At 45.2% G+C, this 27,594-nt stretch overlaps 1 protein-coding gene across 1 annotated transcript in view; it reads left to right on the top strand.

The window, feature by feature from the left end:
- MYOM3 (myomesin 3) overlaps positions 1-27,594 on the top strand; it is a 451,709-nt gene that overhangs the window by 188,785 nt on the left and 235,330 nt on the right. Inside the window, exon 7 of the mRNA XM_078681253.1 lies at positions 19,360-19,448. Coding sequence (XP_078537379.1) covers positions 19,360-19,448 — 89 coding nt within the window. The remainder of the gene's footprint in view (positions 1-19,359; positions 19,449-27,594) is intronic.

The following is a 27,594-nucleotide window of genomic DNA, read 5'->3' as shown; positions in this document are numbered from 1 at the left end:
ACCATGATGTATGCAGATCCCTCCAAAGGGGCTTATTTATGATTGGTGTCAGGCACTGCGTGCGGCAGTCGGCAGTAGAATCTCCAAAGTCTGCCTTTCTGCGCAGTGCAGCCCGTTAATAGCAGGAATGCAGGCCTCTGATATCCTGCGTCTGGGATCCTCTCCAACACCAGAGTGTGGGCAAGTGTGTATCACAGCCGCACCAAGACCACGCCTTGGCTCTGAACAAGAGGCAATGTTGAGAGGGGAAGGAGGTCCACACCGTGGTTGTGTCTTGATAGGAGGCTGTGTTCTCCTGTGCTGCAACTAATTGCTGGTAGCAGGGCGGGAAGGCAGCGTGGTATTTCCAGGCAGCCGTGGAGGGTCACAGCAGCGTCCTAGTTAGTGAGCCCCTTGTCTGGTGTGCCACAGGTCAAAGAGCAGCCTCAAAACTCACCTGACCACAAATAGGAGCAGTTGCAGCAACCGTGCAGCCGTGTAACGGATTTTATGGCACTGTGGAGCAGCAATTTCGGCCCCACGCTTCCTTTGGTGCGTGAAGTCGCTTAATGACCTTCTAACAGTCCAATGTGCAGCCCGGCACTGCTATTCTCTCCCAGTCAGTGTGGGGCCTCCTCCACCCCCCAGGCACTTCAGGCATTTAGTCCGCTCCCGTGGAGGCCAGCGCTGCTACCAATGCTGATATTTTTATAGCGTACCTGCCGGCCTCCCAGGTCCTCGCTCCGCACTCTGCTACTTTGTTTCCTGGAGTATCGGTGGTAGGAAGATGACGTCCGCCGCGGTCTGGGTCTTCCCTCCGAACTGGGCGCGGTGTCGTTTCCAGGCACTTTTCTACCCCATTACCGCAGGCGGTTGCGCCGATGGTCGTGCGCCGCTGATGATATTCTATGCCGTCAGGCCGCACGACCGCGCCCTCGCCTCAATCAGGCCCAATGGCGTAGATCTCGCCACTCAGGTTCCGTACCTCCTTCCCGGCAGCGGGTGGTAGCAAACTGTGAAGCATCCCCTCCAATTTACAGATTATGTTATTGGAGCCCCAATCCAGGCAATTTAAATGGATAATCAACGGATTTTGTACTCGATCGGCGGAGCCGACAGATTAGGCGGCCATTTTGTTGTTCGGCTTGGCCACGCCCCTCAAACAAGAATTTGTTAATCTTAAGGTTATAGACTTAGGTCTTCATTATGAGGGACAAACAAATCCTGCTTCAATCAGTTACATAAATCACCGACCAAGTAGGAATTACAAGAAATACGGTTTATCGGCAAGCTAAGGGAATTAAATTGTAAAAAAAAAAAAAAAATGTCCGGGAACACTGTAATTATTGTTATCAGGCACATGCTGGTAAAAAGTGGCATGGTGTGGCTGTTTTTTGCCAATTGTGTTATTTGTCTTTTGTCAACTCACTGTTCTGTAAAGGTTGTTCTACTATTGTTCGGGTTGCAGGGGGCAGGCAGAAAAGGCTGCAGTTTGAATAAACTTGTAGTCAAAGAAGAAGCTGCAGTTTGGATGAACCTGTAGTCAAACAACAGACTGCAGTCTTTGTGAACCTGTAATCAAAGAAGAGCGTGCAGTTTGGATGAACCTGTAATCAAATAAGAGGCTGAAATTTTGATGAACCTGTAGTCAAGCAAGAGGCTGCAGTCTGGATCAGTGGTGGCTGGCATTGATCAGGGGTGGCGGGGCGGGGGGTGTCGAAAAAAAGTACACTTGCCTGTTCACAGCCGTGTCTCTCCCCCTTCATCTCTCCTCCACTTCTCCTCCCAATGAGTCCCGGAAGGGAAGCAGGAAGCACACAGGCTCTCCTAAGTCAATCACGACCCTGCTGTTGCCAGCATGACAGCAGCGTCGTGATTGGTCAGAGCGCTCAGAAAGGGGCTGGGAGCCTGTGCATTTTCTCCACCCAGGTTGTGCAATACAGCCGGGTGGAGAGCATGCTAAGTGCGCATGACTGGCTGGCACAAAACAGCCAGCCATACCGTAATACGCACTTAGAAAGTGCCCCAACCACGTCTCCCCATGCTCTGTTAGTAGCCCAGCCCCGCCCGCCCACCCTGAAAAACTGCATCAGCACAGAAAAATAAAATAATAATAACATTGTGTCACTATCATTTTATTTTTCCTTTAATGCACTGCTGAAAAGCAGCGGGGCAACGCTTCTTTGCCTTAGCGGAGGAGCCACCGCTGGCCTGGATGAACCCAGGCGCGCAACACCCATTGGGCTCACGGGGCTTCAGCCCCCCCCGTCGTGTTTGTCAGCCCGGGTAGGAGACAGCTTCGCGGGCTGGCGAGCATCAAATTGCAGCCGCCCCCGAGTACTGAACAGGTCTTTAAAAGACCATTTACGTGTAAATGAGGCTTTTGTTGTGTGTTCACCCTTCTTACAGCCAATCTGTCCGTGGTTGGAAGAATTAGCCCCCCCCCCCCCGAAATATTTTCCAACCCCCCCCCCCCCCCCCCCCCCGAAATTTGCCTCTAGTTGCCCACCTGGATAAACCTGTAGTTAAACAAGAGACTGCAGTCTGGATGAACCTGTAGTCAAACTACTTTATGGTCCAGCCACAGGCAACGAGACAAACTCTTACTTCATTGAAAGTAAACCACTTGTGCAGGTTAACGTGGATTGCCAAAAAAAACGAGCCACCTTTGCTCGACCTGGGTCTGGCACACAAAAACGGCCTGATTCAGCCCAGCAAGCACTGACTGCTGAGTTTATCTAACCCAACGGGCCTACAGGGGCTGGTCACCCATACAGGAGCTTTAATTTTGCATGTCATTAGCATTTTAGTGCGGTGATGCGGACACCAGCACTAAAATGCATTAGTCTGAACCCTGATGTCTACTACTTGAGCTGTGAGGAAGTGCTGGGAAGAGCTTAAGAGAGGAAGAATGATAGAGAACGAAAATGGGGTCAGGGAAAGAATATGAGGGAGAAGAGAAGGGGGGGTGTAGAGAAAGGAAGCACGAAAGAGTAGGGCGATGGACAGTCACAGTCACACAGAGAGCACGGAAAGAGAGAAAGGAAACAAGCATTTGCAATGCAATTTATTTATTTGGAATTTTATTTATTTGGAATCTTATATAGTGCGTAGTTACCCTCGGGCATCCCAGCGCTTAACCAGACAGCAACAATAACCACAGAGCCAGATCAATCACATCACATAGGGAATAAGTGTGTTTTCAAAAGCTTCCGAAAATGAAGAGTACAAGTCTCTAATCGCATCCTCAATGGAAGCGCATTCCAGAGGGTGGCTGTGTGAACCGAAAATCTTCTACCCCCCAGTGCGAGCCCTATTGACCCTAGGGACCTGAAGCAGATGTTTCTGGTCAGAGCGCAGAACTCTGTTTGCCTTATATGGCACCACTAAATTCTTTAAGATGGGAGGTCCCCTCCCCTGGAGGATTCTATGAGCTGTGCAAAGGGCTTTAAATTTCACCCTCTCCCGCACCGGAAGCCAATGCAATGACTTCAGAGCAGGTTTGGCTGACTGTCTCCTTGGCACGTTCGTCAGCATCATAGCTGCGGCGTTTTGTACCCGCTGAAGCTTACTGAACGTAGCTTCAGGGGCCCCAAGGAAAATAGCATTGCAATAGTCAAGCCTTGAGATGATCAGACCCTGGATAAGTAACTTCCTTGATGTCAGAGGGAGGAGGGGCAAGACTTTACGGGCTGAACGGAGGAGCCCGAAACAGACCCCTGCCGTTTTCTTGGCCTGGGTCTTGAAAGAGAGGTCTTGCTCAAACCACACCCCCAAGCTCTTGATCTCCTGCTTAGGGCTGGGAAGCTCGCCCAGGCAACTGGGCCAGATGGTCGAAGGGAGTGAGGGAATCTTATGCCCTAGCAGCATTATGTCGGTCTTAGAACCATTTAATTTAAGCGCTGATTCGCACATCCAGGCATGCACTTTGGCCATACATAGGCGCAGCGAATCCGGGTTCTTCACCAGTTGGGACAAAGCAACCACCAGCTGAGTATCGTCAGCGTAGCTGACGATTTTTATCCCAAATGGGGTCACCACATCCTCCAGGGGGGCCATATACACATTAAACAATGTGGGGCTCAAAGAAGAGCCCTGTGGCACCCCACACTGGAGGGGGATGGATGATGACCGCTCGCTGCCTTCCCAGACATGATAGGTCCGACCGCACAGGAATGACCGGAGCCACTGCAGTGCCACTCCCTCAACCCCCACCTTGGACAGCCGTTGGATCAACACTTGATGGTTCACAGTGTCGAAAGCCGCACTGAGGTCCAGGAGGATCACTGCCACTGACCCTCCTGAATCCAAAATGCTCCTGGCTTCCTCAACGACTGCCAATAGGGCAGTGTCAGTGCCCTGCCCCGGCCGAAAACCCGTTTGTGACTCTCGTAGCAGACCGTTTGACTCCAGAAAGGCTGACAAACGATGATTAACCAACCTTTCAGCTATCTTACCAAGTCCCGGCAGCAGAGAGATGGGCCTGAAGTTTGCCAAATCCGAAGGATCCAGATTAGGTTTCTTCAAGAGAGCCTTTACCACTGCTCTTTTCCAGCTCGGCGGCACCACACCCTGGGCGAGGGAAGTATTGATTAAGTTTGTAACAGGAGCCGCGATGACCGAAGCCACCTGTTTCAGAAATCTCATAGGGGCAGGATCCCCAGGAGAACCACTCTTCATAGACTCCAACTCCTTCATGACTTCTGCCACAGATATTGGGCCAAAAGTGTCCAATAGGGCATGGTCTCCTCCTTCCTGATTACCCATGTCTGCGTTTTGCACACACTGAGGCAACGCGCTTATGATATTCTCTATTTTCAAATGGAAGTACTCCGCCAACTCCTTGCACTTCTCAGCGGGGCTATCATAAGTCACCGGGGGCTCCGGAATTTTGAGCAGCTCCTTTACTACTTTAAAAGTCTCTCTTGACGAGTTGGAGGAGCTTTTTATTCTTTCTTCAAAGAAAAGGGCCTTAGCACCACGAAGGGCTTTTTTATATTCTCTAATTGCTGCACGGTATCCCTCCCGACTGGCCACCCCCCAGTCTTTCCTCCACGCCCTCTCCAACTTTTTGCATCCCTTCCTAAGGATTCGCAGTTCCGATGAATACCATGGAGCAGAACCCATTCTCTTTCCCCTCTTTGCCACTCTCTTTTTTGGGAGGATGGCATCCAGGGAATTGGTCACCCACAGATCGAATTCCCTGTCGGCTACAACCGGGTCCAAGGCTAAAGGAGGACAGGAGTCCTCAAGTTTGGCAATCCAATTATCCACTGATAGCCTGGACCAGGCTCTCTCCCAGATATGAACCCTTTGAGAAGGGGCAGGTCTTAAATCACACTGCAGAATTACTGGGACAAGAAAATGGTCTGACCACGGCAGAGGACAGGCGGGCAGGGCCTTAAGGTCCAAGATATTCGAAAAGATGGGATCAAGAAGGTGGCCCTCCATATGCGAGGCTCCCAAATTGCTTAAATTGCAATGGGTCTCGCATTAGGAAAGTTTGAGCTATTGGTATTGTAAATGACAATTTTTTTATTTATGTGTTGGTTTTGAAAATAGCGAAATTAATAGCTTTGTCATTTACAATGCCAATAGTTTTAACTTTCGCAAATGTGACACCTATAGCATTTGAAATGCAATATTATTGTATTTACGTGACTTAGATGTATTGATATTACAAATAACAATGGCTTTTATTTTTTTAAATAATTAATATTTACAAGTTATTGTAATTTATAATGGCAATAGCTTAAACTTTTGTAAATAACTTTTGTGAAGATTATGTTCAGTGTATTTTATTGTGACGAAAATACAAGAACAGAAGTGCAATATAAACATCTTTTTGTGACATTTGTAATAAAGCTTGAAACATTGAGAGAACATATTTGAACCAGTTGTTGGGGTGACGCCGGTGAGTGGGAGAGAACGAATAACAGGACTCACTCATCACCGGAGGCAGATGAAGGCAAACGCATTGAGAGAGTGGAGGGCGGAGAAGAAATGAGGGAGGAAGCGTAGGTTAAGAAATAACAGAAGAGGCGCAGAGACAGAAGGTAGAGAGGAGCGAGAGGCAGTGGATGGGAAGGGGAGGGATGCCAGAGAGCTGTTTTGAGTCCGGGGTTTTTAGCGAAAAAAACATCGCTCCCCACAAGAGACTGCAGTGTGAGCTCTGATTCTGAGCTGAATGTAGCACCTTCACACCATCTGCGACACAGAGGTGCACAAGGGGACTAGTGCAGCCTTGTGAAATAATAATAAGCAGAGTTACTACGTCATCCCATCGCTCCCTATAAGAGACTGCAGTGCTAGCTCTGATTCTGAGCTGAATGTACCACCTTCACACCAGCCGCGACACAGAAGTGCACAAGCTGTTCTGTAAGAATGCAAAAGGCTAATCACTGCGGTAATAAGGAGAGAAGGTGGTGCGAGTTATTCACATCAGCTGTTTGCAATGAAACAACACAACACAAAGGCAGCACTGGGAACTATTTACTAGACCCTGGGATATTCCGACATGAAAGGAAGCCTCTGGAAGATGGTAGGCAATGCGCTCGCTAGTGAAGGAGACTAAAGAGGTAACTCGCACTTATTTTATCTACAATGCGATGTATTTCTAAGTGCTCGTCAGGACAGTTAGGTGTAATTTTTTGCCGTACACGTGGTGCCATGTCTGTAAACACGCTTTGACCTTCCAGCTTGCCTAGAGATCGCATCTCAACACAGCTTAGAGTAGAACCTTAGATAGGACGGTTAAATAAGGAGAGGAATACTATTAACGGGGACGGATACCTGTGGCTGGGAAAGCCTCCAGTCTCTACGTGCAATACATTTGTTTACCCAGCATGTGCGAATAGCACTTCAGTAGTCTTCTAACATTCCCTGCAAACATTTCCGTAAGAGGTCGGCATCTCTCGAAGATTTCCAGAGTGTTTCCAAACAATAACTAAAGTGCATCAGATTGGTAAGAAACACTACCAGTGCCTAATGTGGCAGGCACTGACGTGACAGTCATGGATTCTGCGCTGGATGTAGGGAGAGAGAGGGACAGAGGAGGAAAGGTGGGAGGGAACACGGCCTGGGGGAAGCTGGCTGGGGAGGGGGAGGAGAAATCCAAGTCCCAGAATTGCTTCGCGTTGGTGAAAAATATAGCAGACATGGCTGGAGGTGCCCCGGTGACATGGGGCTGTCAAAAGCTCGGCACACCGTCTTCATAGATTTCTATAGCGTCTACATATGAAACGCCCTCAGGCACTGGAGTCCAACACGTGATTGTGAACAACACTGGGCTTTCAGTCGATTTCTACACGAAAACCCCTCTAGCACAGGAAAGACCAGATCACTTGTGTGCACAAGGAAATCACTTGAGGTTGTAGAAGGAGTTTGCGAGGCAAGAGTTGTGTAGAAGAGGGCTGGGGAGGAAGAAAGAATTAAAAGAGGGTGGACAGAAGAAAGATGAAAGGAGAGAAGATATGATAACGCCTACCGGAATGAAATGAGACTGGGAGTTAGGTTTAGGGACGTGTGGATGGAAAGAGAAAAAAAATGAAAGGAAATGATGCAAAACGAGGCCGACTAGAGAAAAGGTCATGGAAATAAAACAGAGAGGAAAAGGAACAGAGAAGAGGGGAAACAAATGGAACGCAGATACACTAAAGAAAGGAATTAAAGAGAAGAGGCAATACGTGAAAGAGACGAATAGGAAGAATGCTTGATGAGGTGTGGTGAGAAGAGAAAACGGAAGAGAAGGAAAAAAGGGTACTGAAGTGGGATGGGGGTGAGAAGCGAGGTGAAAGTAGATGAATTTACAGCCGCCTCTTCAATCCAAAAAACGTCAGTCAGGCTCTAAAGTAATGCAACGGGCCAAACGTAGCACCACATGACTGCAAATGAATCTTATCGGACCGGCCGGTATCTAACGAGGTATCTGTGTCCCAGGGAGCCGGCGGTATGTCTCTGGCAATATGTGCGTGCTGAGAGCTGCTTGCTTTGTGCTCAGTTGCAGGCAGCATTTTCTCTCATTGTTTCGGATATCCTCGTGCATCTGTGGCGCGTGGAATGCATTCATACTGACAGACTTCCTATTGTTTCGCCCCTCTGGAGATTTGTTGGCGAAAGGCTGCATCACAAGCCCTGATAATTATATTGCTTAATTAATCAAGGGGAAACAAAAATTGTGAATGTTTGCGTGGTTGCCAAGCGCGGGAGATAAACAAGCTCTCGGCATTGTTGTGGCGGGGGGAGGGGGGGTGGCCGAAAAGCACGGATTTAAAAACAAGTTCTGCAGGACACGTTTGCATTGTTCTGTCAGATGTAGGGAGGGGGTGGAAAGGCTGAATAGCGAAACAAAAATTGTGAATGTTTGCGTGGTTGCCAAGCGCGGGAGATAAACAAGCTCTCGGCATTGTTGTGGCGGGGGGGTGGCCGAAAAGCACGGATTTAAAAACAAGTTCTGCAGGACACGTTTGCATTGTTCTGTCAGATGTAGGGAGGGGGTGGGCAGGCTGATTAGCTACGGAGCGGATCTCTTTGAAGTAGCTCACGGCCTTGAGGCTGTGAAAATTAAAGCAATTAGGGGGGAGGTGGGAGGGAGGCTGCCTGCAACTCGAGCGACCATATGGAAAGGTAGGGGGGGGTGCTGCCTGCTGGGAGAAGCTTGTGTGAGGGAGACTGGGCTGCCTTTGATGATCGAATGCAAGCTCGTGCACGAGGAGCTTGTGGTCACGTGATTCACGTGAACTGTTGGAAATCCTCATCGTAAAAAGTCAGTTTTGTGGTTTGGTTGCATTAGGTCTCTGTGCGAGACCTAATAAACCAAACAAATGCTTCCTGAAACGTCCATACTTAGGCCAGTAGGGTGCGCCATACAACCGTGCAGATTAAATAGGATTCTTTTCCTGGTACCAAGCTGATCTAGAAGATGCACTCACTCATCGACCTCCCGGTGAAAAATACACTATCAGGTTATGAATAAGACTGGTTTAGATGGAAAGATCTTCTTCAGGGAACGTTTTCTTCCACTTAAAAGGCTTGTTTTATTTCTTTGAGCCATCTTTACTGCTTGATGGCTCAGTTAGAATAACAAGCACCTACAGCCAAAAGATATGTCTTTAATGCGCCTAAGAATACAACCAGCTGCTGTTCCTGCGTTTGCTGGCACATTAAAGCAAGTCTTTTTGGTTTTGCAAATTTTTCTTTTGCAATGTGTCTGAAGTGCTTCAGGAGGCAAAAATGTGAGTTACAAATGCAATATGAAAAAAAAACTTCGACAGTGAAAAAATAAATCAAAATGTACTGCTTTTGCATACAATGCACAGCATAAATAATGGTATCTTTAATGATTCCGAGCACTTTTGAGATGTTGTATAGTCCCTCGGGCATTGCAATACAAGCAACCCATAGAAGGGAGTGCTACACCTATGCAGCCAATAAATGGTGAGTGATAAATACTCGTCCGGGTGGAGCGAAAAACAATTGAAGGTATATTTTAAAGAATTAGTAACAAGACTGCACTGTAAAGCCAGGTTTGCTTCTTGCTTTCTTCTCCCTTTTAAAATGAAACTAAGAGACAGCTAAATCCATTGTAAGACAGAGGTTATTTCCATCGGACGGTATGCAAATCTCTGTCCCTCTTGAAAATATTATAACCTCCAAACGAAAGGGTCAATTCAATCTGCACACACCTATCCCTTTTGGTGTGGGATGGGCAAAGTAAGTATCCAACAGCTGCTGTTGCCAGACGGAGTCTTCCTGAGCACTTGTGAGAGGTATTTATGGAATGTTAGAAGAGTGGTTTCAAGTGAATACATCATATCACTTTATTATGTAGGTCTCTCTCCTTAGACAAGATTAAAAACTTCAAAGACGTGGCGTTAGGTAATTTAGCACGCCTCCCTCATCTTGCCCCCGGTCACCATGTTTCTGTCCTATATTGTTGTGCTTAAAAGTCACAGGGCTTTCGTTAGGACCTATTTTACAGACTACAACCTGTAGTCAGTCGGTTGCCACTTTTTCCTAAATCTGTTAGTAATGTGGCTGATGGTGTGTGAACGTAACCGGCCCTCCTTTGCGTTCATGTTGCTCAGGAAAGTATCTTGTAAAATTCAAGCAACGCAAAGGAAATCAACAATGTAACTGTCTGAGACATATGTTTTCTTATTATGTGTCTTGGTAGCCTGTTACACGATAAAGCCCATACCCCAGGTGATCAACCCCAACGCATCTGGTAACCATTATCCAACACCACCCTCGTGGTACACTGCAACACACACTGACAAGTAGATCCCTCAGGATTTATTGTCGGTAATTGCTCGCCAAAACTAATTTCCTCTAAGTATTTTGAGCCTGAAATTGGGAGTACCTGGTGATCCATTTCTGTCCACATGTGGAGCAGTCTGTGAGGAAGTAGAATTACAAGGTTTCAATTGATAGGCCAGTCTGTAGAGTCGGGGTCCTGTGTTCTAGTGCTGGTGAGGGTAAGATAATTACAAAGCCGAGCACCACTAGTTTAAATCTTATGGAATCAAACCTTCCTTCCAGTGCCTTCCTGCTTTTTGACATATTGTGCCGTCTCAGAATTAGTCTGAGGAGCCTTGTTACTTCTTATTTAAGAAAAACAAATACCATCGCACTCCTGCCAACAATCTATAAACAATTATTCTCGAATCTTACTAAAGTCATTATGTACAAACGAAAAATATTCAATAGGACAATACAGACGTCCTTTGTCGTTCATGGACCTCATGGTGACCACCAGTGAATTTCTACATCTTTCATACTCATAAGGTCTTTTCGGATTCCACATTTCTTCAGCCACTGCTTTATCTTGACTACTTAATCGGATCGCCTTTTAGGATCAGCGGCTTCAATACAGCTGCCTTAGCCTTGAAAAAGTCACTGGCGTGACAAAACGCATGTCGGCTGTACTTTCCGGACTGGCTGTTTTCTGTACCAACTTAAAATAGAAACATCAGTGAAAAACATTTGACTTTGTGTTATTGAATATTTTTTGTTTGTACTTAATGACTATAGTAAGATTCGAGAATAACAGTTGATAGATTGTTGGCAGGAGTGCGATGGTATTTGTCTTTCATGATTAACACGGAAGCCGAGGCTAAAGTGTGTAATTGCATTTGGGTAGTACGAGGCATATGTACCAAACAGACCCTTATTATGAAATAAGATTGTTGGACAATATTTACGTAGCTGCACACAACGAAAGAGGTGCGATCAAATCCCCATCACTACCCACTTCAATTTTTGGTACTACTTATTTAAGCCTGCTTAGTCCAGCAGCATACAACACGTGTAACTAGCTGCGTATGGTGTCTTCCTCTATGCGTCATGCCCATGACATTACAGCATTATTGTGCAGACTCGGAATCCTTGAGATTGCAGGAGTTGTCTCTTAACATAAGATAACATGTGCATTTGTAAAGCGCACGTTCACCCGTAGGCATCTTGGTGCTGAATAACAGATGTTTATTGTTACACAATTGTATTGACCTCAGATGGATGAAAGGCTGAGTCGACTTGCCAGGATTTGAACCCGTGACCATTAGGTCAAACAGAGGTCCATGGTCAAACACAGGCCCCTGCAGTGGACGCATTAGTCAACTGAGCTACCAGACCCCGACTCGACATAACTATCTATTTATATTCTCAATGAAGACACTTTTTATGTTGTTGACAGTGACTTGTTTCTATCTCAGGGGTGAAAACCATGGGGTAAGTTTATAAATGAGGGGGCCATGGATCAACAGACATTATTGTCCCATATCGTAGACTCAATTTAATGGAATTCCGTGGAATTACTCGGTTTGCAATGTGATCCATGGTAGGTCAGTATTTACAGTCGAGGTCGGCTTAACTGATTCTTATGGATAATTTGGATCAATAAAAATGTAGTGAATGAATGGCCCATTCATACCTTCATTCCAGTTATTGGTTGAAGTGGTGCACTCCTACCTGACTGCCCACCCAGAGCTCATTAACATTGACACAGTATGTTATGTTATGTTATGTTATTTGGATTTTTTGAGCGCACAGCTGCCCCAGCTAAGGGGCGTCCCGGCGCTGTCTCTAGAACAGATAACACAACCAATAACACAGAAAAAAGTAGGGAACGATTAATAAGACAAAGGGAAAAGATGAGTTTTGACAGCTCTTCTGAAAGCAAGAAGGTCCTCCACAGAACGAATGTGGGCCGGGAGTGCATTCCATAGTTTGGAGGCCAAAACCGTAAATGAACGGCCACCCAATCTACATTTTTGGAAGCGGGGAACAAGTGCCAAATTTTGGCCGGCAGATCGAAGGCTGCGCGAAGGAGTGTTATAAAGACAAAAGGCGCTGAAGTATGATGGGGGTATTAAACTTAAGAATTTTAAATGCAAAGCAGAGGGCCTTGAACTCTATACGTCTGGTTACTGGCAGCCTTTGCAATTTGGAAATTGTGCTACGGACTGAGCAGAAGCGCGGCAGACCCACCAGGGCCCTAGCTGCTGCGTTCTGCACTCGTTGGAGTCGCAGGACTTCCGCCTGGTTGGCGCCCAAGAACAGTGAGCTCGCGTAATCGAGCCTCGATAGTACGCTAGCTTGGATCACCATCTGGCGGGTGGGAGCATAGAAAAATTTGAGGATAGGCCTCAACCCACGCAAAATGCCGAAGCACATGGATGCCACCTTCTTAGTATGGAACGAGAAGGTTAGTTTGGAATCCAACCAGACGCCAAGATTTTTAAGTTCGGAGACAGGTTTTGGGGGGGGTCCCAGCTCCTTAGGCCACCAGCTGGCACCCCACAGATCAGGATGTTTCCCCAACACCATCACCTCAGTTTTGAGGGCGTTGAGTTGTAAACAGTTGGCCGTAAGCCAGCTAGCAACAGCCCTCAAACCATCCGCAAAGTTCGATGCCAGTTGGTCAGAGTCCCCATTAAGAGCCACCGCCAACTGGGTATCATCGGCGTAAGATACCATAGTGAGACCCCAACTCTTCGCAACCTCCGCCAAAGGTTGGACGTATAGGTTAAAAAGAGTGGGGCTCAACGCCGAGCCTTGCGGGACACCTTGAGTGATAGCGTGGGGCTTGGATCTGAACGGTGGCACCACCACCTGAAAAGATCGTTCCGAAAGGAACGATTGAAACCAATCTAACGCCCTGCCTGAGATGCCTGCCTCACTAAGCCTTCGAATAAGAATGGTGTGAGATACAGTGTCAAAGGCGGCACTAAGGTCCAAAAGGACCAGTGCCGCCGTTTGACCTGCATCTAGTACAGAGCGGAGGTGTTCAACCATGAATAGGAGTGCCGTCTCTGTACTATGTCCAGATCTAAAACCATTCTGTGTCGGGTCCAAAAGATGTGCAGATGCCAGATGGTTTGTTAAGATGTTGTTAACATGGGCCTCTGTAATCTTTGCAACCCAAGGAAGGAGGGAGATAGGTCGATAACTCTCCGGCTTCAATGGATCCAATCCAGGCTTTTTTATGATAGGCATGACACAGGCAGCCTTCCAACTAGGTGGAACTGAACCGATGGTAAGGGATTGCTCCACCAGATGACGAATAGGAGGAAGGCAGAGGGACGCCGAGTCCATAAACTGGGCAGGTCTCAAAGGGTCATCCGGAGAGCCAGACTTGACCTTGGCCGCTAGGAGGTTAAACTCCTGCTCCGATGGTATGGAGAGAGAGGCCAAACACTGTGGAGTTCGCAATGTCAAGGCCGTACTGTCAGGGTCAACTTTGGGAAAAGAGCGGTAGATGGCATTTACTTTTTCCACAAAGAAGCTGGCTATCGACTCACAGTGGGCAAGGGAACCGATCTCCGTAATGGGAAGTCTGTTCACTGTGAGCTCCTTCAAGATTTTAAAAACCAGTTTGGACGGGTTAGAGCTCGCCTGGAACTCCCGTAGGTTTTGGAACAATGCTGGCAGCTGGTTGAATATCAAGGAAAACCTTTACAGGCAAACAATACAATGACAATCTTTTAATATTGACTTCAAGGCTGAGCTAACTGACTAGATAAGCTTTAATTTGGTAACCTTTAGGACTTTTCGAATTGTACTAGGTCACCGTCCACCTGCAGTAATTAGTAGCTATTTAATTCTGGGTGAATGATACCAGTGACCTCTACCACCATGTGCTGCATGGTTCTCCACTTCCAGCTCCAGAGAACGTTCATTGACATGCATTCGTCACACGTGAGTGTCCATTTTTGCAACCCATAGCTATCACACCACTGACCTTTTACAGGATGCTTGCTGTGCCAGGAGCATACATTCCCCAGGTTTGGGTTTCCACTGCAAGCCCCCTCAAATAATCACTATTTCTGTGTGGGTGCCCACTTACTGTAACTCTATTATGCATTCACTAGGTTGGTAAACACAACCAGGAGCATCTGTGCATACCCTTTCAGTACATGTTGCTTTCTGGGTCGATAAAGGAATCATAATGGGGGTGCAGTCACTAACAGGACTAATCATTCTAGGTTCCAGAAAATGTGCTTCCAGGTTGGTCTTCATCATGCCATCTCGGCAGGCCTACTGCCTACTGTTGACTCTGTGGCTAATAAGACTAGAACTTCGTTGCTTTGTCCACGGGCCCAGTCGTTGTGAATGCCGATGAATGGCTCTGTGTTTGTGTTTTCAGTAATCTTGTGGGCTCTGCTGCCTAACTGCTTGAAATCACCATGTTAGTTGTATTATGACTTCTTGGTAACAGCAGATGCCCCATCCTGTGTAGCTGCCTTCCTCTAAAATTCAAATCCATCTAAGAGAAAATAACTCCCTAACCAGGTTACGCTGCTGTCAGAGAAGTAGAACCCTTGGGGCTCACATCGGGTGGGATTTTGTTTGATGTAGCCTGGCAAGTTCCTCAGGAATGTGCTCATTAATCCATTAAGCCTGCACTTGAAGACCTACAATGCCCCTTGCAAACACACCCCTGAACCCATAGGGATGATGGCTGACCATACAGTCTCAGTGGATCCCATGTTCCTGCCAAGAGAGGTGAGAGCCCTTTTTCATCTTGCACAAGAGTGGACCCGTGTTGAGAGCAGAGGCCAGCAACTCCAGGCATATTACCAGTATGCACAGTTTCTGAGAAACTTTCAAGAGATGCGTACTGTTCCAGCATGCACTCTGCATGCCCATTCAGCCTATGTATACAACTCGGTTCTGTTTGGTTGGAACCAGACCCTTCATCTGTCATGTGGTCACAATATAGGCCCAAGTGGAGACGGATCAGTGACATAATATCGAGACAACAAATATCGACTGACAGAAATATCACAAATTTAATTTCAATATCAAAACTACTGAGTAACTATGCATAACTATGATGGTCTGCAAATTGCCTGAATATGCTGCCGGTGTTGGTGCGGGCACCTTCAGGCATATTACGACCTGCATATCCATTGCCCTTTTCATGGAGGGGACCCGCCTTAAAAAGGGTGGCAGCCATGCAGGTAAGGGGCCGAATCTGGGTCTGGGGGTGCATGCAGGGCAGCACATGTTGTACCCTCATGGAATTGCACCCTCAATCCTGCACAGTGTGTCATGCATGTCATGGTGCATGCCACACCAAGCTGGAACGTGGTGCAGGCACTCTCATGGCGGTGGAATGCTATTTAGGCTCTCCCATGAGCCTAACACAGCTGCTGCCATGAGACCACCGTCGCACCACCCGTCCACCCTGGATTAAACTGATAATTCGGCTGGTGAGCTCATCACAGACTTGGCTGTCTTCCTGAAGCTGCTGCGGTGGCGGTTCCATTGGAAGACCGTAAAAGTCATAATAAGGCCCTTAGTAGTGATCAGACTAGTCACAGGTTGTTACAGATTCAATGTGTATCTGGTTATCCTTGGCAATGATTAGTTCATGGTTGGAGCCTCTATTGGTTGTTAGGCCATTGCAAGATTGGGTGAGGTTGAGGTCTATAGCGAAGGCCTTGAAGATCTTAAAAAATTGGGTCATTTAAGTTATTCCAATGGAATTTGAAATCCCCAAGGAAGATCTGATTGGTGTGTTGGTCTGAGTTAGAGGAGAGAGTCTCCATAATTTGTTTAATAAAAGGTAAGTTATTACCCAGGGGATGGAAAATTGTGTGCAGTTTAAATACAAGTTTGTTATTGCTCCATATTTCTATACCTAGGTATTCACACAAAGTCATTGTAACATTTTGTGATTGTTTAAGGGTGAGTGTGGAGGGGTAATTGCATGCTATGCCACCCGCAGCTTTTCCAGATCTGTCCATTCCGATGATGTCATTGTTGGATGGTACTAGTATGTCTAAAATGGGAGGGGATGAATCTTTAAGCAATGTTTTAGTTAAGATAAGGAGGTTTAGGTCTTGAGCGAGAATGAGATCAGCAATGTCAGCTGCATACTTTCACGCTGATCTGCAATAAAGGAGCAAAGATATGAGATTATATTTGGTAACTATTGTCTCATGGTGTGTTGTGTAGACTTGAAGCAGATTATGCTTGTTCATGGATCTATTTTTGAGACTGGGTTCTCTATGCGGCTTGGAGGGAATAGCCTGGATGATGCTCTGCAAGGGTGTCGAATCTTTGTGTGTATTGGTATATGATAGCAGAAAGGAGTGCATGTCAGCATCAGATAGGTGTTCAGTAACCATCTGGGGTCTGGAGGTAGTATTGGAGTGGGGTTGAGATCTCACAAGTGGGTTCAGTGAATTCTTGTTGATCGTAGAGACATGATTAGAGAAGTTGGGACGTACCATAGAGATTGGAGTGAATGATTACAGTGAGGGGTTCTATGATCCTGCGAGGTCAAGTTAAAACGTAAGTGCTTCTTAACCTTCAAGGTGATGTATATACGTTTCTGGAGATTGGCTTTAACTAACTGAAGGTCCTGACTAAGGTCCGTAAGTTTATCATTAAACGAAGAAGGTTCATCATAATGGGTGGGAATGCAGTGTGACCTAGGGGTGGATGAAGAATGTGTGCACACTGATGTGTCGCCGAAAGTCCGCTACCCAGAGGGACCACTGGTGGTGGGGAAAGGAAAGGCTGGCAGTTAAGGACTAGAGAGGGGCTGCTGGGAGTGATGCTAGGAAGATGGATAGGAAGAGGACTATTAGATGTGAAATCAATGGACAACCTCTGCTATCAGGAGGTCCTTCCTAGCGAGTCGGAGGCCAGGGTAGTCAATAAGGTTGTTGCACGAATAGTCTCCTGGTTGAGGCTGTTGGCCAAACTCGGGCAGTAGTTATCATTTCTTTGCCTTCTATGAGCTAAGGGCCTGCACCGCTCCAGTGAGTGGATAAGGTGAGAATGGCAGTAATCATCTTTTGGAGAAAGTAACTGGGCCCATCAGCAACGGTTCCTGTCTTGCCAAGACAGGGGGGGGGGGACATGAGGTAGCATAGGAGATAAAATAGAGGAGGATGGGATGGTGCCCTTGTTTCAGTCCCTGAGTGGGGGGAGGGACCTGGACTTTGAGAGGAGATGGGGGCATAGTTGGACATTGTGTTTTTGATCTTCATGAAAGTGTTGTCAAGCCTTTCTAGATTGTAATCAGAAAATTGGATGAAGACGTTACCATTGTTGTAAGTGGTGATGGTTGCCTCAGAATTGAAATCTGGTAAAGGTGTTATGGTGATAGGAAGCGCATGTGGTGTTTCCCTTGAAGTGTTAATCCGGAGCAAAATGTTGTTGTTTACTATTGTCCATTCGGCAACTGCGCTATCACAATAGAATGAACAATAGCGCCCAGGCTGGGACTTCGGCATGGCAACACAGTGATGTTTATGTTATAAACATCACTCCCTTGTTTAGTTAGAGGAGCATTTCTCTAGCTTGAGAGGTCATCACATGCCAGAATCCCAGCCCAGCTGATTCCTGTTTACCTCATGTGAGCGATGAAGCCCAGCTCTCCACCAAGACGGCCTTCCTGATTAAACTTACCTACAGGTAACGTGGGAGTTAGATCACCCTACAGGGTTTTGGCAGATTCACCCACCCTAGCACACTAGGAGAGGTAGCGCTAGGTAGGAGCAAAATATAACAGTATTTATATGCTTGCATATATTCTCCGTAAACAGCACAATGGTTGAATTATTTATCTTCTTCACCACTTTTATATTCCTGATGACGCTATTATGTTTCCTTCTATTGGTTATTGCAGCATACGTATTTAACTCAAGAATCACACTGCTTCAATAAATATTGAAACATCATGTTGTGTATTTCTTGTGTATCTCTTTGGGTATGCATGAGTAACCAAATAAAAAGGATCTAGATCTTTTACCACAATTTCCTTGGGGATTTAGGGTTGTCATGTTCTTAGGTTGCTTATTCTACCTGTTACCTTTCCCAGTTAGGGGAACGGATTGTGCACTATGAGCTAGCAGGACTAAGGTCAACATATCCTGATGGTGTGTATAGAATCAGTCTTGCACAGTTTTGATGTTTATGTTGTCAGACAAATGCCTAGTTTTTACTGAGAAAGTATAAGCTGTAAGACAATCATCCCACCTGGGTTTGAGCTTCGACAAGGGCTAACATTTGATTAATGGTAAAGAGGAAGCATAAAATCAAGGTCAATAAGAAATGAATTGCCAACATACGTTTCCAAAATCACCTTGGGGTTTTAAAAATATTCATATAATTGCAATGTCTGTACTCAAGGAACCGAAAGCAGTGGAAGTACCATACAACAAATGGTATTCTTGTTCATTCCAGAAGAAATCAATCCAGTGAAGTAAAATCATGACATTGCCAAATGTTGTGCACCAGTTTTAGAGATTCAGGTGGACATAGACGGTTTCACGTTTGCTGCAAGTAGGCTAAGGAGGGCCTAAGAAATTCCATACAATTCTGGATAACAGTTGCCTATACATGAGAACTATTTATATTGGCTGTATATACATTCACATTCATTGGATATCCAGGAGTGGGCATGTCTCTCCCTTAGTCTATACAGTAAGGCTGTGTGGTGAGTTTTTGATCTTGTTTAATTTGGTCCCGACCCCCACCCATTGTGTCACAACTGATATGTCCTGTATGGTGCCCACACGATGAGATCTCACCCCTACTAACTTTCCTATAAGTCCACAGCTAATTTTTTTACACCACAAAAAATTATTCTAAATTTGGCCTTTCTCAAATGTTAAAATGGTGGTCTGGCTTAACATCAAAGCACCTGAAAGAAGGATGCATTGAGGGTGCCAAATGGTTGTATATGTTATTTGAGGAGAACTCTATGAATAAAAGCTTTAACTTGCTGAGTAAGGCAGAAGAAAATGGAGGATGTATATACATGTATAGGATTTGTAGAGAAAAAGAGAGATTTCAGAAGATGGTATATGAAAATGATTCCCCAACATAGACCTAGATATGACATTGTCTTTGTGTTCCTAGATGCTCCATGGATGATTCTGCTGATTACAGTGTGGAGATAACAAACTGCTGTGGACAGGCCACGTCCTTTGCTAATGTCCTTGTAAGAAGTAAGTACCTTTGCTTACGGTAAGACTTGATTTCCTCTCTGTGGCACTTCTTTTTTTAACATTGACTCAAAATTTTTGAGAAAAACTCATAATGGTGTGTATTCCATACATGGAAATCATGTAATGTTTATTCATGAAAAAAAACTGCCATTTAGTTCAGCAGCAACCGTTTCTGTAACAGATTTTTCAACGAAAACTTTATATAAACGCAATCATTTAAATTATTCAAAATTAAATGAACACCCAGCAGGTTCATGGATTAGGATTATTTCAAAACAGGAAAAGTAAAAATGGCGCTTTTTAATTTCTGAAATTTCTGTATTAGGCAGATCTTTTTTTTTGCAGAAATCCATAAATGTAAAGGCAATATTTACTTTCATACGCACTGAAAACAAAATTGAAGATGGTTCAATTGCCTACACATTTGAAGAAACAGGAGATATCAAGGTATTTCACAAGAAATCCTGAAAATCAAAAGACCCTAGACAATGAATCTACATTGTATTTTGTCTTTGTATAAATATCAGTTCAAACATATACTCACAAGGAGCAGAAGTCAAGAAAAGAAACGTTTTGTGGGTGGTGGATACCCCCAACGTATGTGAGTCTGTTACAAACCCATTGTCGCTGAATGTAGGGGTGTTGGGTGCTGCAGGACCACCAAAATAACTATGCTGAAGTTCCAAAGGTGAATGAGCAAATAGAGATGCCTTTAAATTGTATTTAATCTTGTCATATTTGCTGTGCGTTTTGTTTCAGACAGAATAAAAAAAATACATAAAAGTCCATGCAGTACATAAAAAATAATAGCTACCACCAGGCATAAAAACCTCGAATGGGGGCATAATTAAAAAACTACTATGGGTGGTATAAAACCTAGCATGCTATATGTCAGAACCCCTTTCAAAAGGCCTCGGGTTAAGCAGGAGTTACTGGGCCCAACCGTGGGGGGTTGAGGCCTTTTACTCCTGATGGGACAGGGCTCGCCTTACTGGACCCTGAAAACCTGGGACACCCTTCAGTACTTGACTCTCAGTGGTAGCGCGGGATGAGCAGTCCAAGGATTCTCGAGGAGAGGTGAGTGCAAGGTTGACATGGGCAGAAAACTCAAAATGTTCTCATCAACCCCAATAAATGCATGTTCAACTAGATAATTGGTTTTATGAACAAAGGTAGCGTTTATATACGAACACAAAGTGAGATACGGCACACAACAAATAATATGCAGTCTTCGTGAGACCAGACCACTGGCATTATCCAGACCAGATCCTGAGTCCCCCTTCCGTGCTTACTAAATGTGGATATTCTCCATTTGTGCGAAAGAACATTCAGGCTAGGCCCCACAAGTAAGTACCAGCCTTAAAAGTTCCACTATGGCTTTCAAAGTCAAAGTGCTTCAGCACCATAGCGCGATAATCATAGCAAGTCCCCCAGGAGCTCTGTGGCTCGATGATCAGCCTTATTCGCTCCCCCTGGCGTTGCTATATCGAAGTACCGGAAGCACATGAGCAGCCTGGAGCTGTCTGGTAATTCTGCTCATGGTCAATGTTAGCAGGTGCCGGTGATGAGCGGTTGTCTCAAAGTTGAAGGCAAGGCAATTGGACATCGGCAGTGCTCCTCCGTTGGTCCTTGTAAGAAATTGAGTTGGTGGTTGAAACGGCTGTGAGCCCTTCTCAAGCAACAGCTATAATCCTTGACGGCGTGAACGACAAAAGTCACTAAATTAAGCTGTCCTTTATACCCTGATAGCTTGGCACAAAAGCAATCAGGCTTAACTTTGGAGGCAATGTGCAAAGTACTTATAAAGCACAGAAAAAGTAATAAAGTAAAAACATAACACAGGACAAATTCAAACCAATTTAGATAAATAGAGTAAAATGTAATACATTATTTGACACCAAAACTACAAAAATCCATCCAGTAGATCCAGAGATATGCAATTTCAAATAATTAAGGTAAGTATAGTGCGTAAAAGCACCTAGCCCACTTGTGGTTATCTGGTCATGCAAGACTGGGTGAAAGTCATCAGTTCTGACCGCCATGATGAAGGATGGGCTGAATACAAGGACCAGGTTAGTCTTGCTGAAAAAGTTACCTTCTAAAGTCCAGCATGAAAAGTCCAGTTTGTGATGGAGGGGGCCGTGAGGAGCAGGGAGAGCATTGCAAAAGGTTGTTGCTGTAGCGTACATTTCTTGTCAGGCGTCATGAATGGTGTTTGCTGGAGCTTCACGTTGGCAGTCATCACAGGCTGTTGATGCTGTAGCACCAAGTGCAGATCTCACACTGCCGGTTGTCACTGGTGGTCACTGTAGTGCAAAGCTGAGGGTTCACAAGCTTTGCCTTGGCAGTCAGTGTGGATGGCAGTTATTGACACTACCAGGCCCATTCGCAGTTTCAAAAAGCCCAAAACTTAAGGCTTTCTTCTTTTCTTCTAAGAGGAGTCAACTGTTGCCACTCCAAGTGTCCAAGTGTCCAGGACCTGAGAGGCACCTCTTGGGGATCAGGAAATCACTGTAGCAGAGGCCAGTTGGGATCAGGCAGGTCCAGTAGCAGATCCAATGCATCATGTCAACTGGGCAGTTCCTCTCCAGCTTGTTGTGTCCCTGTAGCTCAGAACAGGAGATCAGTCAGCTGACCCTTGGAGTCACTTCAGCCTAGGATGAAGGGTGTAGCTCAAGTTTTCTCTTCCATATAGCAGGACAGGCCTCAAGCAGTAGGACAGACCTCTAGCAACATGGCAGTCCTCCTTCTGTAGTTTCCACAAGTCCAGGAATGTACTGAAGACTAAGTCAGGGGGTTCCTCTTTGTAGACCTGGTGCCCACTTTGAAGTGGAAGAAACTTCTGGAGTCTTTCCCCTACAGAAATGTCTGGACTTCCCTGCCACCCTGCCCTGTTCCCAGTCTGTCTCCAGGCACAATAGGCTAGTTTGAAGTCCTTTGTGTGTGAGCTGAGGCAGTGTCTTTGAAGTGCAAGTGTGTAATGGTGACAGTTCTGCCCCTCTCATCAAATTAGAATGGCCCATCCTGCCAATACCCTGACCCTCTAATGTGTGCCTCTCTTGGAGGACTATACCAACACAACTAGTAATGTAACTACTGGCAACTACAACTAGTAATGTAATGTAGGAAACAGGCTGCAGGAACCCAAGGGTTAGGACAAGAAAATCACAACTTTCTAAAAGTAGCATTTTCACATTTGTGACTTAAAATCCGACTTTATCATTACGAAGGGATTCAAATTATGATTCCTAAGACACCAAACATGATATTTCTACCTGCTCATAAACAAAGGTTTTTACTTATTAAATCTGATACGGTAACCCAATGCTATCCTAGGGGAGAGGTAGACTGGTAATAGTGAACAATTAATTTGTGACCTTTTCCCTAACATGGTATGTAAAACATGAAGTACATGTCCAACCTTTTGCCAGGTTGAATGACAGTTTAAAACTGCACACACAGGCTACAATGGCAGGTCTGAGACAATTTTAAAGGGCTACTAAAATAAAAATATTATGGTAAAATAAGTGCTGCAGGCCCACTAGTAGCATTTACAGGGCCTGTGTACCTGAAGTACCTCTTTACTGGGGACTTATAAGTAAATTAAATGTGCCAATTTGGGGTAATACATTTGTACCATGCTTACAGGAGAGAGCACAAACACTTTAGCACTGATTAGCACTGGTAAAATATGGAGAGTCAGTCAGTCAGTCAATCAATTGTTCTTTATCCGGCTTATCTCAAGCCATAAAAGCACAGAATAAAACAGTACAGTCAAAAAATACATAAAACAACATGGTTAAAAACGATTCGGTTCCATTTTATAGCATCACAAATGTTCATATATCAGAAAAATTCAGCACACAGCCCTGTATAGGTTGCTGATCCTTATTGACAAGTGAACAAAGTTTAACACTGCTATACAAAGATATAACTCACACAGTTTTTGCAAATAAAGCAACCTAATCTTGGATGAACAAAGAATTGGTCTCAGCAAGCGCTTCTGATTTAAGAATATAAATAACAAAAGAGAGTAAAGTGCATTGTGATTTGCTTTGATGAATCATCACAAGGGCAATTTGGCAGAGTTATACACCAGTCATCATCCTTGGGAAAGGCCCCTAATAAATAGAAATTAAACCTGATAAGCAAGAACCTACTTTTTGCATCAATGATTGAAATGTTTTGATTGAGATATAGTTGGCACTACTACTTAATTTGTCAAAATGTGCCAGGAGCATGCTACGATATCTTTCCCTAAATGCCTCTTTCACCAAGGATGTCACAATTAGCTTTATATCTCTCAGGTTGAGACATAGGTTTGCAAAACCCAGATCTGTAAACCCCCCTTTAACATAATTGATCCAAGGGATCACCAAAGCATGATCAAGGCAAAGACAATCTTCCAGTGCATCTTTTGAAAGTGAAGCCCCCTTTTTACCCCAAATTCTGACTCAGAGTAACAGACAATTCAACTTAATCCTGTCCTCAACGGGTAACAGATCCACCTTGGATGTGGCACAAGAAAGAGGGGTTGGCTTGGGGAATTACAAGAAGTCTACTTAGGAACTTCTCAAGTGGGCTCTTTGGCACTGGCTAACCCTATTGGAAAATGGACTGTGTCAAGTTAAATTATGGTCAAGAGGAATGCCTAAATATTTAAAGTCTTGATCTCTTAAATTTATGTACCACCCAGAGAGAACGTTCGAGTTTTAACCTTTTTTGGGCCTACACTCATAGCGAAGGATTTTCTGAGATTGGTTCGTAAATAAAGTCCCCCCCCCCCACCATAATACTGTAAAAAGATTCTAAAAGACAATATAAACCGTTTGCAGTTCTTGAGATAGGGACTGTGTCTATGGCGTACAATGGACAGGGCCCTTGACTTCACTTTGGGGAGATCTTTCCCTGCTTTGCACAGTCTTGGTTCAAGATTGATGATGTAAATAACAAACAATAAGAGGGCCATCACACACCCCTGTCTGACCACCATGGATGATTTAAATTCAGGAGAGGGTTAACCCTGTGCACCAACCCTGACCAGACAATCCCAGTGGATCCCTTGCACCAATCCAATTTTGGCTAGGTCAGTTTCCATCCCTGTCATTATCCCCCAGAGCTTAGATCTGTTAACTATGTTAAAGGCCGTTTGAGAGATCCATAAATGCTAGGTCAATTGAACCTCTCCTTGCCTTGACATACTTGCCAATGACCAGCTGTAGATTCAAACATTGCTCAACTGTCTCTAGGATGGGAAAAAACCTGCAATGGGCTTTGGATAAGGATTTGGTTTCCTCTAGCCAATCCTCCAGCTGGCTTGCTAAAATTCTGCCAAGGGTCGTAAGGGAGCTGTCTAGTAGGGAAACAGGTCAGTAGCAGTGGAGATAGTAACGGTCCCTTTTCTTACAGATGGGGACTACTATTTCTTCATTCGAAGTGTGTATAAGGTCCCATCAGATGGAAGCTTTGAAAACATTTGTAAAAATCGGGCTCCACAGCACAATGTTATCTTTGAAGAGATCTAGGGGGACACCATCAGGGCCAGGTGCTTTCCCCTCCGTGCTCTGCGTAAGGGTGGTGATTACGCCATTGACTTCAGTAGAGTCAGCAAGGTTGAAATACAGCTCTGGGTTGCTCTAAATTATCTCTCCACCCTCACGAATAGTGGTTCTGCTATCAGGATTTAAAAATACTAGTAGTGGGCAACCCATGCCTCCACTAGAATGATAGTATATAGATACTCCATAGGGAGGGTTTCTCATACCCTGTGCAAACAAATAGATTAACAACCTTCCAGAACAGTGAAGGGTACTTCAAGGAAGAGGCACTTTACAGCTCCTCCCAAGCTTTTCCCCTTAGGACAGTTCTCCTGGGTTCCAGGGTAGATTTATAACTTCTTCTAGCATTCACTGTGTCACATGTTAGGTGTGGTCTAGTAGAAAGAGCCAGTTTCAGTTTCTTGTGGGCCTTTCTACAGCCATGATTGATCCAGCCTATAGGTGGGGGTTTCTTTGAGACTTTAGACTGCCTCAACCCCTTCTTCACTGCAGAACATACAGTTCTAACAGCCTTAGAGATGTTTCTGGTATCCTCTCCTCCTGGGTAAGTACTGAAAATGCCTCACTCTTCACACGCACAAGTTTAACTGAGAAAGCCATCCCTGTCCACCCTCTCCCATTTTATCCAGACACCCCCAATTTGTGAGAAAGAGGGGACTAGGTTCTGCTGCTGTCCCTTTTTACCCTTTCAGTGTATGGTACAACACTAACATAAGTGGGGTGTGGTCACTAATACATGAGATTAAAACATAATGGTCAAGTATTATTAACTTGGCTAGATCCTCTGACCCTAAAATGTTGTCAATCTCGCTTCCTTTTTGAGACCCTTAAAAGTAGTGAGGGGAGCTGCACCCAGGGCATTGAATTCTTTGGCAAAAATCAGAAATCTGGAGGTCAGCAATCTATTCAGGTTCCCCCCAAAAGGTGTATGCTGGAAATGTATATATATCTGGATTGGCTGTCCCACAAAGCCTACTGTTAAACACCCCCATACCCCTCAGACAATGAGTGCCTCTTTGTTATGACTATCCAGGAAAGACACTAGGTCTCTCTCTAAATCATCACCTGTGGAGGTTATAAGTTGATCAAAACCACATCAAAACAATATAGGGTCTTCAATACAGGCAGCTAATAGTGGGTTCTAGTAAGGATTGTTCTTTACGAAGTACATGTTAATTTAACAGAGCACAGAATTGCTAAGCCCCCCTTAGTTCAGCCTGCACAAGATGGAACAACATGGCTACATGCTGTTTGAAAAACATTTATACCAAAATCCTTGATTGGCCATGTCTCCTGCAGTAAGGCAATATCTGCATTATTTATAGTAGAGAGTCAAACAGGATTCAGTTTAGAATGGACGCCAGTGATGTTCCACAACATAACTTTCAGCCCTTTCCACTCTGGCTCCCTCGCTCCATACAGAGACCAAAGCCAGCGGAGGGTATATAAAAACCCCTCTTTGGGGACCCACCTTGCTCCAAAACATCACTAGACTCATACTCCCCCTTATGAGTGCATTCACAGAACCGAACCTCCCAACACTCGGGGTGGAAAGTCAGTCCAGCTCTTACAGAGAAGTGAGTGCTTCAAATGAAGTCACCTCTAAATTATAGATTGAATTCACAGACCTCTGATGATGTTAATTTGCTTTCCCTTACCTTGCAAAAAGAACCCCTATCCTGTAGAAGCACCTTTATTATGCCCTAGCTGGTGTGCAAAGCTGATTATCGCCTCCATGGCTCTTTGGCACTGGCTAGATGAATAAGGCCTGGGATTGAAACTGCTCATTAAAAAACCTCAATATCGGTCTGACAGTGTGGGGTGACTTACAATTAACTATTATGCAATCTCCATTCACTTCCTTCGCACCCGGACGCACCAATGGGGATCTTATGACCATTATAATCTCCCTTGAGAATTCACGCAGCCACCCCATACCTGACCCAAGCTAGTTATTTTTCAGTGCCAAATGTCTTCTCTTTGGGGAGGTTTTAGGGTATGTACATTCTTCAGAACTATCACTGAAGACTTACACTCCGGTGGAAGCTTGGGAAAGGAATGACTGTTAGTACCCCAATGTACTCCAAACTAGGCCTAGGTAGTTACACTACCTTTTACTTACATTTGTCCTACCTTGCTCGGCATAACAGTTCTAAGCACTGACCTTTAAACCCTGTTATATGCTGAATAAATGTCGATCGGTTTCCTTGAAACTAGCCTAATTTATTATGCATGAGGATTCTTAGAAAAGTCCCTGCACATGACGTACATAACAGCATGAAGACACTCTGTCTAAAAGTCGTGGTCAGTGTAAAGATTACCACTTCCAACATACCCTCCTTTGTGGGATGGCTTCACAGACTGTGGCACGTCCTTGGGATGGAAAAGTTGACCCTTACCATGGCGGGAGAGGGAGCAACCTATGATGATCTATGGTAGCCATTTCTGTCGCTTCTAGCTACCGAATTTCGAGAAGTAACATGTCCACAATACCTTAGGTTGCTACGTCTTACGGAACCACGGAAGAAGGATTGCTAGGTGGGTCATTAGGGGCTTGACTCAGCTTGGAGGAGAGAGGTGGGGTTTGT

Source organism: Lissotriton helveticus, chromosome 3_1 (genome assembly GCF_964261635.1).
Source record: "Lissotriton helveticus chromosome 3_1, aLisHel1.1, whole genome shotgun sequence".
NCBI lineage: Eukaryota > Metazoa > Chordata > Amphibia > Caudata > Salamandridae > Lissotriton > Lissotriton helveticus.
This window is presented reverse-complemented; position numbering and strand designations above follow the sequence as displayed.